Raw genomic sequence first — 13,092 nt, forward strand, 5'->3', positions numbered from 1 at the left:
CGTTACTGTACAGTCAGTGGTCTTTGAGGTGTGGTGAGTTTGCTGAAGTTGTCGACACATTTTTCATTGAGAGGTAAATTACTATTTTCCTGTTTGCTATTCCTTAAATTAAGTTATTTGATTTGATTGATCATACACGAAGACAGTTACGTGACGTTTCTACATCTCCAATCTGTTAAGATTTTTACGCGGACATTAGGCTACGATGCTTGAGTTTCTCCCTGCTAGAATCTAAGCTGAAATCATAAAACAATCATCGGGAGTTCAAATATGCGTGTTATATGTCGCTTAGGCCATATGGTCGTCTGTCTGTTTATCACCTATATCTGAAAGTAGAGCAAACATAAAACGTGATAACATCACTAGGCCTAGGCTACTTACTCACATATGTCCATCAGTGTAAAAGAAATTCAGGTGTAGGCTACCAGTTCATTCTGCATCGTCTTCAGGTTAGCCTCCAATAACCATGCTCCTCCTACTCAACCCTGAATGACCATAGCCCAGGGCTTGGTGCTACAGTTTAACAGCTGTTTTTGTGCCTCCTGCATGTTACTCAACAACGGTGTTTTACTTTTCAGAATACCTCAAGGTCAGCATGTCTGTTTGGGTCAGTATCAGCCTATTTTGTGTGTGTGTGTGTGTGTGTGTGTGTGTGTGTGTGTGTGTGTGTGTGTGTGTGTGAAATTCTTTAGGCCTTTTTGGATTGATCCCTTTGGATAAAAGCATCAGCTAAATGGCTAGCACTAAATGTAAAAGTCATGAGTAATAGTATAGGCTATAAAGAACATGCTTTTTTTTTATTAGGACGACTTGGATCTTCTTCTGGACTCACCGTCTTCCTTGACAGTGACGGTAAGCTGTTCTCTGATAAAGTCCTCTTTCAGTTTTATGTATGTTTTTTTTGACTGCCTATAGATGTAAAATGCAGAAGTGTTGTTGAGATAATTACTTGATCGCTGACAGGCTACAACAAAAGGAACTATCAAGGACAAACAGGGGTTCAATGCCAGTGAGGATGCTGCCGCATTGCGAGAGGCCATGGAGGGCATTGGTAAGCATGTCAACCCCAAACTACAGTATCATCATCTGGTTACTTGTTAATTCATATCGGTGCCGATGTATATGAAAGGGTACTTTATACATATTTTATACACATTTACATTATACATTTTTAAGATTAAATCTGAATATGTCAAATAAGCACACATTCTCTCTCTCTCTCTCCTTCTCGCTCTCTTTCTTTCTGTGTGTGTGTGTGCGTGTGCGTGTGCGCGTGTGTGTGTGTGTGTGTGTGTGTGTGTGTGTGTTTGCACGGGCGTGTACATGCAGGAACTACTGACAAAACCTTGATTGATATCTTAACTCAGAGGAGCAACGCTCAGCGGCAGCTCATCTGCAAGGCCTACAAAGAGGCCGCAGGAAGGGTACGAGTAGCCTACTGTTTACCTCCTGCTCACCTTTATGAGCAAATCTACTATACCCATCTGTCGTAGCCATAAAATCGGAGTTATATATATTTTATAATTGAGTGAGCTGTTTTGTTTCTCTATTTACTCGTCTTGGTCCTGACTGGCGTTGTGTTTTTCCGCAGACTCTTGTTGACGACCTGAAGGGGGACACTAGCGGAGATTACGAGGATGTGCTGGTGGCTCTGGTCACACACCCTGCTATGTTTGACTGTCATGAGTTCATCAAAGCCACAAAAGTAACATGTTTATTTAGTTTATCTAGGCTATTTTCCATAGCTGAAATGAGCCTTTTAACTGTTCACATGGGTTTATATACTGGTGTAGATGATGGTACTGCTTTTGCTGATTAACATAATGGCACATATGAATGGAAAACATAACACTTGTTTGATTTCGTTTGATTTGATTTATCATATCAACTTAATTTTGTCTCGCAGGGAGCAGGGACAACTGACAGCACTTTGATAGAATTGTTCGCTTCCAAGTCCAACCGGCAAATTAAATCTATGTCTGAAGCTTACCTAGAAGGTTTGTGTCTCACATAGGATGTTCATTTAGGCATTTACAGAAATACATTTTGACGATACTAACATATTGTTAATTTTGTAACAGATACTGGGAGAGCATTGATGCATGACCTCAAGTCAGAGGTGTCTAGTGACTATGGTAAAACTCTTCTCATCCTGGTAGAGGTTAGTCCCATTTCAATGAATTTTCAATGGAAGATTTCAGTGAGAGTAATTTATTTGATGACTTTCACATAGACTTGCCTTCTCTCTCCTTTCTCACTTCCAAGGGGAAGCGAGATGAAAGTACAAATATAGATGCGGCTAAAGCAAAAGCAGACGCCAAGGTGAAGTTGCAAGTCACAACACATCAATATTATGACTATATCATCATAACTCTTACATTATAGTGATGCATCAGGGTGTAAACATTGCTCTTGACACATATTTTATACATCATTATGTTGAATAGAAGGTATATTTTTATGAATCATCAGCTGTTGTATTTTGTAATAATATAGTTAAAAAGTTTTAGTTTAAGTTGGCCAGTTGATCAATTATGTGAGTGATATTGAGGTCCGATTATAATTTCTGCGAGGGCCTCTCTGTCTTGCAATTAAAGTGGCATTCTGGCCAGTGGATGCAAATGTCTGATTGGCCTTGTTTCATGTCCATACAGGCTCTTTACGAAGCGGGAGAGAAGAAGTGGGGGACAGACGAGAGCACGTTCATAGATGTGTTGTGCCACAGGAGTGTTCCTCAACTGAGGCAGAGTAAGATTCATTATCTCTCTCTTCAGGGCCACACTTTCAACATAACTAACCTCAATGCTTACACAATTCTCTCCAACATCTGAGGACTCAAAAATGGCTCTGAGATGTGTGTGTGTGTGTGTGTGTGTGTGTGTATGCAAAATGAACTTCATTTCATGCTAAAGCACCTCTACCAATCAATGAAATGTACTGGCTGCGGCCTGTTGTCAGTGTTGTTCAGTATGCCCTTCATGTTTCAGCTCTGGTGGAGTACAAGAGCGTCAGTGGGAAGACCCTGCAGGAGAGCATTGAGAGTGAGATGTCAGGGAAACTGGAGGAGCTGCTGGTGGCCATTGGTATGGAGAGCATACTGTATATCTTAGCCTCAGCATAAAATGTTGTGGACATGATATGTCTTTTAGATATTATGCCTTGCACTTCAGCTGTTGTCATAGACATCATGTGGTGCCTATATAAAACCATTGAATGGTTATTATTTTTGCTTGCAGTGAAATGTGTGAAGAGTGTACCGGCATACCTGGCAGAAAGACTCTATAAAAGCATGAAGGTAAAATGGCACATGAGCTTCAGTAATGTGGTGTTATCCTATGTGACGTTTGCATACTTTTGAATACCAACTGCTTTGAATAGATGAGGTCACTGCGAAAGCTCTCTCAACCCTCCAAGTGTTTCTCACTTAATTGGAGAATTGTCACAGCGACGCTATACTTCCCCGTGCTACGATGACATGGAGCAACTATTTAGGTTGCACGAGAGCGTGAAATTACTGTTTGGTTTGCACAAATGCAATTATATGCGACTCAACTCACTCCATTACATTTGTCATACACAGACATTCCCAACTTGTGTGTTAATACATGCCATATTACCCATTCTGCACTTTGTGCCGAGTAGTCCACATGTTTCAGCCTTCATTGAGAATTATTGTCAGTGATAAATCCTGTGGAGCGTGATGGCTGTGTAAATCCGGGCTCTTTGTACAGGGGATGGGCACCACTGAATCCACGCTTACCAGGATAATAGTAGGACGCTCTGAGATCGACCTGATGGACATCAAGGCCGAGTACAAAAAACTGTTTGGTGGCTCGCTGTACTCTGCTATTGAGGTAAGTTAAACCCGGGGAAGGCAATATCGTCAAAACGTTGTATTGAATTGGCAATAACCTCGAAACATTGCTTTAAATTCTTTCAAGAACAACATGCATGCAAATAGTTGAGAAATATAGATCTGATTAGAGTTTTATCAAATATGCACCAGAGGTAAGTGCAAAATTATAGCATCTCTTTTTTCACGCATTTGTACATGTGCTGTGATGCATTGCCATTGCCAGTCCCAGCATTTTCCTCCCAACTTGGAACTGAAAGCAACTATATCAACCTCTTGTCATTTTGAACAATGGCATACTCAACAGCAAGCTCTTATGTTTGGCTGATCTCATTTTCAGTGCAAGGCTTTACCTCTCTAACAGAGGTCACCATCTTGCCTTGACCTCAGTAATATAGCAACTGTGTATAGAAGAGTGTTTTTGTAGAAAAATGTATTTGTTTGTGCAGTTAGATATTCTGCACACACATATACATATATAGCTGTATTCAGTATTGTTCAGTTTAATCTTAACACAAGAGGTGTTTCTCCATGGGAGTAAAATGAGGGCGATCCCTCTCTTGCTGATTCCAGTCAGACGTCGGGGGCCATTACGGCGACTGTCTGAAGATGATCTGTGGCGCTGATGACTAGCTCCAACCACCGATGAGCCCGGTGGATGAGAAACTCCACCCCTCAGAGGAGGATGTACTGTATAGCTGCAGAGCAATCAAGCCTGATGCAATGCCGCCCTCCACAGACACTACTGCCTAGTAAATCTGATCTGCACACACACACAAGATGATTCATGGCAATAAAATGTGATTATAAAAAAAATCTTTTCACTTGCTGCACAAACCAAAGCTTGTAAAATGCATTTGACATTTCTGCATGAATGTGCAATCTCTGCTTTCTAAATCCATGCTGTGTGCATCTGTCCCAGTCCATAAGATTTGTGATTGCTGGACTTTTGCCTGTTGTGCTCAATAACATTAATCTTATAGAATCATGTCTTGGCTTCTTATTTTTCCTTGCTCATGTCACGCTCTCCCTTGGCTGCGCTGCTAATTTGATTGGCTTTTCCTTCGAGCTTTCATCTGAAGATGGTGCTGAAAGCAGCTTTTCTGTTTTGTGAAAGATCTAGAATTGTCTGATCTGGGGTCAAGAGTGTGTACTAACAGGATATGTGGTTGGATGAAGACATAACGGAGTTTTTGCTTATGTGTGTGTACACATTTTGAAGGTTTCCTCTTTTTTGAATTCATCTCATGGGTTTTACCCAATTCTAAACCCTGCCCTCAAATGTCCAATTTCTTCACTTCCTATAGTATACTCATCTGTTAATCTGGTATGCAACAGCTGTTGTCAATCCCTGTCCTTTCAGTTGGTACTATTCTGCTGTCCAGATTTCTAATTCATCTTCAAAAGGAAGAGACTTGCTCAGATAATACCTTAGATATTATCTTAAAGGGATATTCCGCCATTTTTGGAAATACGCTCATTTTCCACCTCCCCTCGAGCAAAACAATCGATATTTACCTTGTTCCCGTTCATCCAGCCATTCTGTGAGTCTGGCGATACAACTTTTAGCTTCAGCCTAGCATAGATCATTGAATCGGATTAGACCATTAGCTTCTCGCCTGCTAGCTTCATGTTTAAAAGTGACTAAGATTTCTGGTAATTTTCCCATTTAAAACGTGTCTCCTCTCAAGTCAGAAAGTGCAATAAGACCAACTGAAAATGAAACCTGGTGTTTTTCTAGGCTGATTTGACATGGAACTACACTCTCATCTGGCGTAATAATCAAGGCAACTTGCAACCTACTGGCACTACTACTGCTTGTTGTCTATGGGGACTATTTTCAGATGCTGCGTACGATATCACTGCGCCTTCAGTACGTTTGGAAGTTGCCTTGATTATTACGCCAGATGAGAGTGTAGTTCCATGTCAAATCAGCCTAGAAAAACGCCAGGTTTCATTTTCAGTTGGTCTTATTGCACTTTCTAACTTGAGAGGAGACATGTTTTAAATGGGAAAATTACCAGAAATCTTAGTCACTTTTAAACATGAAGCTAGCAGGCGAGAAGCTAATGGTCTAATCCGATTCAATGATCTATGCTAGGCTGAAGCTAAAAGTTGTATCGCCAGACTCACAGAATGGCTGGATGAACGGGAACAAGGTAAATATCGATTGTTTTGCTCGAGGGGAGGTGGAAAATGAGCGTATTTCCAAAAATGGCGGAATATCCCTTTAACTGTATCTGAGAACAATTCTTTAAAAAAAAAAAAAAAAAAAACACACTTCTGTGTGACGTAACCTAACATTGTTTAAATTTAATCTCCATTTCTGCCCCATGTTGACCCTTCAGTCTGAGACATCTGGGAACTATCGTCAGACTCTGCTGCGTATCTGTGAGAAGGATGACTAACTGTGAACCGCACCACACTGCTGCTAGAGCCATTCTATTGCATGCTAGAAGGTGTAGTTCACTGAGAGAGCTGCCAATGCAGTGCTTCACTGGTAACACCTCTAGTCCACCCCCCCTGGCTTTTCTGCTTGTTCTCCCAATCTTCATGGCCTCACACTATAGCATGTCTGTGGTGTAACATGCAACATTTCCCAAAGTGAAGTAATATTTGTCTGGATGGAGGATACAGCTATGTCAAACCCTCACAAGAACTGCACATACTACTAGTCAATCTTGACTAGAATGTTATTTCTCATTTAACTTTATAACATTTCAAATGTGTACGAGCCAGTTACAGACTACACAATGAATAGTCTGTTAAATCTAAAAAGGCATATTTTGTTTGTCTGTTATTAACATTGTCCTGTTTTTTAACTCATAATGTGTATTTTGGTATGGCAGCACAGTGGTTTACATTAAAACCTGCATTGCAGAAATGCAATATTGCCAGTTTGCGTGAAGTTGTGTACATATCTCTCCCTGTTGTGCCATAGTTCTGCCAGCAGGTGGCAGTGGCATTCTTAATGCACTATGAATATTCAGCCTTTAAATCTAGATAGGATACAGTTTAGTGACATGATTCAAAATCATACAGTCTTACAAATCCTCATGAATTCCACAGGATTTACACATGGTTCCCAATAGCTGTGAGAGTCATCTGCCTGCCATAAGTAACTTACTGACAGAGTCATTTCTCCAATGTGGAATAATAGAAAGTCCCAATCCTATAATCCCGAAGACAATGCCTCGATTGGTGGCAGTGCTCAGATTGGATAAGACATGGAAAGTGCTTGTCTCAATTGTCTGGCCTGGTGGGAGTCATGATTGACATTTTGCATTATGTGCAGATAATACTGTAATTTTCTCTTTACCACATTGTGTGAGAGACATCCACGGGGAGTGGCTATCAATTTCAGTGAATGGGAGGTCAAGCCGCTTAAAGATTAAGAGAGAGTTTGAAAAAAAAAAAAGATTCAAGGTCCAAGATAAGAGCTGAACTGCCACAAAATCGACATCTGTTCAATGGAGACTGGGCCATCAACGGATAAGGAAAATGTCCAAAGATGTCTTATAACTAACTAAAAATTATTATTTTAAACAATAGCATTGAGGTTCTCCTTATTTATAGACACATTTAGGCATACTGTATGTGTTCTGTGTACAGTTATTGATAGTACCCCAACCTCCCAAGATATAAATCATGCATCAAAGTAATGAATGTTGTGTATCTGCATTATAATGTTCACATTTATTGGCACCCATTAAGAAAGTTTTCTCTAGCCATTTCTTAAAAACTAAAAAAAAAAACCTACGTGAGTCTTGACACAGCACCTGTAAAGCATTTACTACTGAAACTGGTTAGAAACAGTCATCTCTGTCTGCTCAGCTATAGCAGTGGTTAAAGGAGCAAGACAGTACAGAATTAAATCACAGTAGCCTATAGACAAAAAATGAAATACTTCAAATCAAGTTATAAAATATTACACTAGGAAACAGAAATAGAAGGATGCCTATTGTGGTCTTATTGTTCTGTCTGCATTCCAAATGACATGGATGGAAGTTTCCTAAATTATGTTAAAAGCCATACTACAATTTGCTACATAAATGCTCAAATTACAGTCATGTTGACCTTATTTTTTTATGATGGTAACAGACTGTGGAAAGATGGACAGGACTCATAATTACTGAGTCTATGGTTTAGGGGAAACTCATGTAATCTGGTGGCCTGATTAGGTCAAGCATTTAGCTTCCTGACCTCTGTGTATATTTTACAATATTAATCCACCAACACAGACAGAACAATGCATGTTTTTAATCCTTCAATTCGCTCCGACACTTCAACAATGTCAGATTATCACAGATTTTAGAATGGGATTAGAGGAAAATCCTGCAATCATATGTGAAAACTACATCCCACTTGCCATTTGATGCCCTCCTTTGACAGGAACCACTGCATGTGGATGGACTGTTGGGGGCTGAGAGGGTGGAGGGATTTGCATCCCCCAGTTAAACTCAGTTGATGGGTAACCCCCATCGCTTTCTGGCACACAATGGGGACAGGTTGAAACAAATGCCCTTTATTTATTGTCTTCATTCACAGATACTCAGATCATTCCAAACGTATATTACAGACATCAAACCAAACAAACTGAAAAGGCAAAGAGAACACAGGCAGAGACAGAAGTTATTATTGTCAAGTTAAAAAAAGGACATCAGAAAAAAAAAGTGAGAACAAAAACCGATCACGTTGCAGCAACTACAGTGACTGCCATGATCTCATTCATTGTCAAACCAGTACAACAGAAGTGGTACTGGCCCTACCCAAGATAAACCTTCAGCAAGTGGGGAAGCAGAGATTCAATAGCATACATGTTCAGTTTCCCCACTGCTTTTCCCTTGTGCATTTAGTCTTATATGATATGACTTGTAACAATGATCCAGCGGCTCCATTCACCTGCGATACATATGGCAATAATGTGCGTATACATTTAATCAAACACTATCACAGAAGAGGAATAAAATACCAGAAATAAAATACAGTACCTTAAATTGCATTCCATCAATAACAGAAAGGCTCAGAGTATCAGTGATAGGGGAGAAAAGGGTGTGTCATAAAATAACAAATAACATTCTCAGAGAAAACAAAAAAATTATTCAGACAGGAGGGCAGAACAGTACATGTATGTGCATTTGAGAAGATGCATTGGATATTGCAAGGTTCTTCATGTTTCCAAGGCAAATAAGAGATAATTCAGGCAGTACATGCACACATAAAAAAAGGAACAGGAAAAGAAACTGATATTTGAATAAGTCTACACGTTTTCTGGCTACCAGTGCAATAATATACTACCATGCAGCAGAGGTGGAAAAGTCCATCTTCAGAGAGTGAAAGTCCCACCACATATCTGTGCCAACCACTCACTTAAACCAGCTGATTCTAATTAGCACAACTCTTCAGCCAGCTAGAGCAGCTAATTGATGAGATCACCTGTCTTAAGTGCAGATGTAGAACCAATACATGATTGGACATTTACTTTTTGAAGCTGGAGTTTTCCATGCAGCTTTCATATCTCCCGTTATAGTTAGCATAGAGCAGATATGTGCTTGGTCAGGCTGTGTGTGTGTGTGTGTGTGTGTGTGTGTGTATTTGTGTGTATTTGTTCTCTTTGCTCTAGTCTAGGCAGCAGTTTGAATGCTGGTGTTCAGGCCCCATACTGTGCTGCAGTGTTCGGTGCAGCACAGCCCCGCAGCGATCGCCCCATGTATGATTGTTCATCCAGCTCTCTTGATACCAGGCTTACATAGAAGAATACGTGTTTCTTTCGTTTCAAGACACAACAACAAACAGTTCTCAAATTCTTAGTCATAAGAACACTGTCGGTGATTATGATTTGTTGGACTGGCGTCAAGGTTTAATCAAATGCAGGACCGTGTACGTGTGTACCCATGCCCTTGGAGAAACGTACTGGATCCTTGTGTCCTACCCACCGGATGTGTATACTGGGCACTGGGTCCTGTGGCGGTAGGTCATGATGTAGATGGCAGTCTGGTGCCACCAGTAGAACATAAGCACAACCAGGATGTGCCAGACTTGGTGACTGGCCCCTAGGTAGTTCACATGACCTAAAAAAAAATGGTTCAGAATGAGGAATTAATCTAATTCCCGTGCTTTCAACATAACAATAGGTACATGGTCTGCCAAGGCTAAAAGGGAAGGGAAATCATACTTCAAAACACAACACGCCATTGATTTAAAAGTAAACACAACTGCTAATTCAACTAATTTCTCTAATTCATCACATTTATAATCTCTCTTCAACCATCAAACTAAAGGTTTGAGGGGTATTTCACGAGTTATTGAGTTATTTCACAAGTCAATGATTCATAAGGCACTGAATCAATCAAACCACCATCTCTACACCAAACACAATGTATCAAAAAGAGTTAGTGATTGTGCAATCCACTAATTCTAAGGAAAAAGGACCAGATGAAAACAAACAAACCTGGGAAATAGCGTTCTGGGATTTTGGTGATGTAGAACATGAATGCAGATGCAGCAATCAGGTACATGATCATCACCCGGGGGAAAAACGCCTGGTGGAAGAAACACATCAGGTTCAGATCTGACCTAAAAAAAAACATCTGCATTGACAGCACAAAATTGACTTTGTCAACTGTAACATTGGCCAGGGGGTACTTTGAGGTTAAAACACACCAAATCAACAGGCCATCTGTTCACCATTCACCATTCAAATCAACAGGCCACCTGTGCACCATTCAATAGCCTCAGAAAATGGTTACAGTTAACCCCAAACTACCGGCCAGAGCTTTAAACCTCATTCATACCCCCCTATGCCACCTCACCTGTACGGCCTCGGTGCCAAAGCCACCGTTGAGCCACACCCAGTGGAAGGCGGGCAGCACGCCGAAAGCGGCCACGGAGCAGAAGAGCGCCGAGCGCAGCAGCTTCCACTCCTGGCTGAGGTAGAGCGGGTGCACCTGAGCGCTGAACACGGCCAGGATCAGAGCCAGCACCACCACCAGGTACACCTGACGCCAGAACTACAGGTGCCAGAGGATAGAGAGGAGGAGGAGGAGACTTCTAATTAGCCCTTTTCACGTGATGTCAGACGAAGCGTTGCTGGGTGTCCTCCGGCATGTCCAGCCGCCCAATACTACAGAAGAAGAAGAAGAAGTATTCATGGGTTTCATCAGGTCCCTTTCCACAGGTGTATACAATCAAGCACCTTGATTATCAATGCAGACTGCATGGTGCTTGATTGTACAAGTATACACCTGTGGAAAGGGACCTGATGAAACCCATGAATACTTCTTCTTCTTCTGTAGTATTGGGCGGCTGGACATGCCGGAGGACACCCAGCAACGCTTCGTCTGACATCACCGTGAAAAGGGCTAATTACTTCACCACATAGCAGACTTCTGATTACTTTACTGCGTTAGAGAATTGTGATTACTTATTATTAATAATATTGTGTTTCGTTAACTTATAAAAACAATGAAACTTCAATTAAACTTAAACAAGAAATTAACACCTTCACTTTCAGTATGATCTGCATTACATTTGTACATTTATACACTATAATCCCTTGGGTGACAAAATGCCAAATTCAAGTAACATAATTCAATAGTACATGGTCAGAGTGATCAGAGCCATTGTAAACAAGCTGTCTATAATCATCTCTTAGTGGGCAGCTTACGCTGTTGCAGTAGAAGGCATAAAACACCCCGGGTACATAGCAGCCTAAAATGCCAATGGAGATGCCCGCATAGTCCAATGCCAGCCAGCGGCGACAGGTCTTCTCAGAGCGATGACAGCAGAACAGGTGGTAGCCCACTGAACACAGCATGCACACCTAAAAGAATAGGTGCTTTAATCTCTGCCACTGTTGGCAAACACATTCCATCAATTATTCAATCTTGATAATCCTACTAAGACAATGATTTCCTGCTGATAAAAACAGAAGGTTTGGATTCTTTTCATACTTTCATTGTCAAGTTGCCGTTTATAAATAATAAGTGTAAATGTAAATGCAACAGAGATTGGATATAATAATGAAATGCTGAAATATGAAGAACGTCCACATCTACGAAGAACACCAATCTGTGACAAAGATTTCAGTAAACATAGAAGCCATAGGTGTGTGTGACAATCGGCTTACCTGAAAGCAGAAGAGCCCTATTGCGTAGATGACATAGTCTTCCCTGGAGGCTCCTGAGGCAGGTAGCACCGTGGACACATCATTCACCCCCAGTAAGAAAAACAAGAGGAACCCCAGCAGGTGACTCCAGATGTTTACCGTCTCATTGGAGAGCATGAATATACTAATTCAAGGAGACAAAAGAGCGACCAAATTAATGTCATGTCGCAGGTATGTGGGTGGGTGGTCTTGAGATTTCATGAACGAGCAAAAACACAAATAGCCTAAATTACAACGGGTTGTCGGCATCATTTTAGGCCTACCTCCTTAAGCAAAGCTTCGACGGCAGGTGTGCTCTGTATCCATCTGTGATGTACGGATTCTCCTTCAAAAACATCGGTATTTGTTCATATGTGTACAGGCGAATCCCCCTTGGGATAAGCACTGGCCAATACTGGTAGCTCCCCAGTTCTATATAGTGGGTAGTTTTCTGTAGTTTTTGAGGCATTTTGGCGAAAATGGAATTGCAGCTGACTCGAGGAATGACTGGGAAAAAACAAGTTCATCAACTCATACTGTAGATGCGGAAATCAGTATGCCAATCACTGTCTTTAAGACAACATGTCACTACTCGCCCTGCCCGAGGAATCCAAGTTCACAAGCAAGATGTGGCTAGCTAGCTTAACGTCAACCAGCAGGTAACACCAGTGTCATACGCCAACTTCACTTCTTAAAATACAAGGTGCTCCTTACAATGCCCCAAAGATATGTCTGACACCACTGACTGGTTACTTCCGAAACAGTAGCCTATAATAGACAAAACAAGCATGTCCACAGAAGGTGCAAGATAACAAATATATCAAGCCCGTCCTTGCAAGTAACGTTAACGTTACAATGAACAGATATGCTAGCTATTGTTAGCCATGCCGATATGCCGTTTTAAGCCAACGTGTAGATTTTTACCTGGTGCAAAGAGGCCCTGGGCCCCGTTTTTTAATGCTATGATGAAGTCATTTTTAAATACAGCCAATTTGCTGTCACAAGCCTTATATTTGATGCATGTCTCTTGCTGTTAGCTGTGCTAGCTAGCCGGGTAAGTTCAGACTGCGGGGATAAATAAATAAATCACCCT

General features: G+C 41.1%; 2 protein-coding genes across 4 annotated transcripts; one reads left to right on the forward strand and one right to left on the reverse strand.

The window, feature by feature from the left end:
* anxa3b (annexin A3b) lies at nt 1-6,750 on the forward strand. 2 transcript variants are annotated; one of them, XM_062555260.1, is made up of 14 exons: nt 1-73; nt 579-607; nt 805-852; nt 964-1,051; nt 1,330-1,424; nt 1,592-1,705; nt 1,907-1,997; nt 2,082-2,161; nt 2,266-2,322; nt 2,655-2,748; nt 2,988-3,083; nt 3,237-3,295; nt 3,732-3,854; nt 6,202-6,750. In XM_062555260.1, exons 2-14 carry the CDS (start codon nt 596-598, stop codon nt 6,259-6,261), a joined length of 1,017 nt encoding a protein of 338 aa, XP_062411244.1. In that variant the 5' UTR covers nt 1-73; nt 579-595; the 3' UTR covers nt 6,262-6,750. The 2 variants fall into 2 exon arrangements, with proteins under 2 accessions (XP_062411244.1, XP_062411246.1); XM_062555262.1 differs by lacking the exon at nt 6,202-6,750 and adding an exon at nt 4,427-5,294.
* A 1,612-nt stretch (nt 6,751-8,362) lies between these two features.
* Nucleotides 8,363-13,058, reverse strand: paqr3b (progestin and adipoQ receptor family member IIIb). 2 transcript variants are annotated; one of them, XM_062554101.1, is made up of 7 exons: nt 12,924-13,058; nt 12,284-12,345; nt 11,982-12,144; nt 11,520-11,675; nt 10,666-10,863; nt 10,305-10,395; nt 8,363-9,924 (listed from the first exon to the last, which is right to left on the reverse strand). In XM_062554101.1, exons 3-7 carry the CDS (start codon nt 12,135-12,137, stop codon nt 9,782-9,784), a joined length of 744 nt encoding a protein of 247 aa, XP_062410085.1. In that variant the 5' UTR covers nt 12,138-12,144; nt 12,284-12,345; nt 12,924-13,058; the 3' UTR covers nt 8,363-9,781. The 2 variants fall into 2 exon arrangements, with proteins under 2 accessions (XP_062410085.1, XP_062410084.1); XM_062554100.1 differs by having other exon boundaries at nt 12,284-13,056.
* Nucleotides 13,059-13,092: the final 34 nt, after the last annotated feature.

This window comes from Sardina pilchardus, chromosome 14 (genome assembly GCF_963854185.1).
Source record: "Sardina pilchardus chromosome 14, fSarPil1.1, whole genome shotgun sequence".
Lineage (NCBI taxonomy): Eukaryota > Metazoa > Chordata > Actinopteri > Clupeiformes > Clupeidae > Sardina > Sardina pilchardus.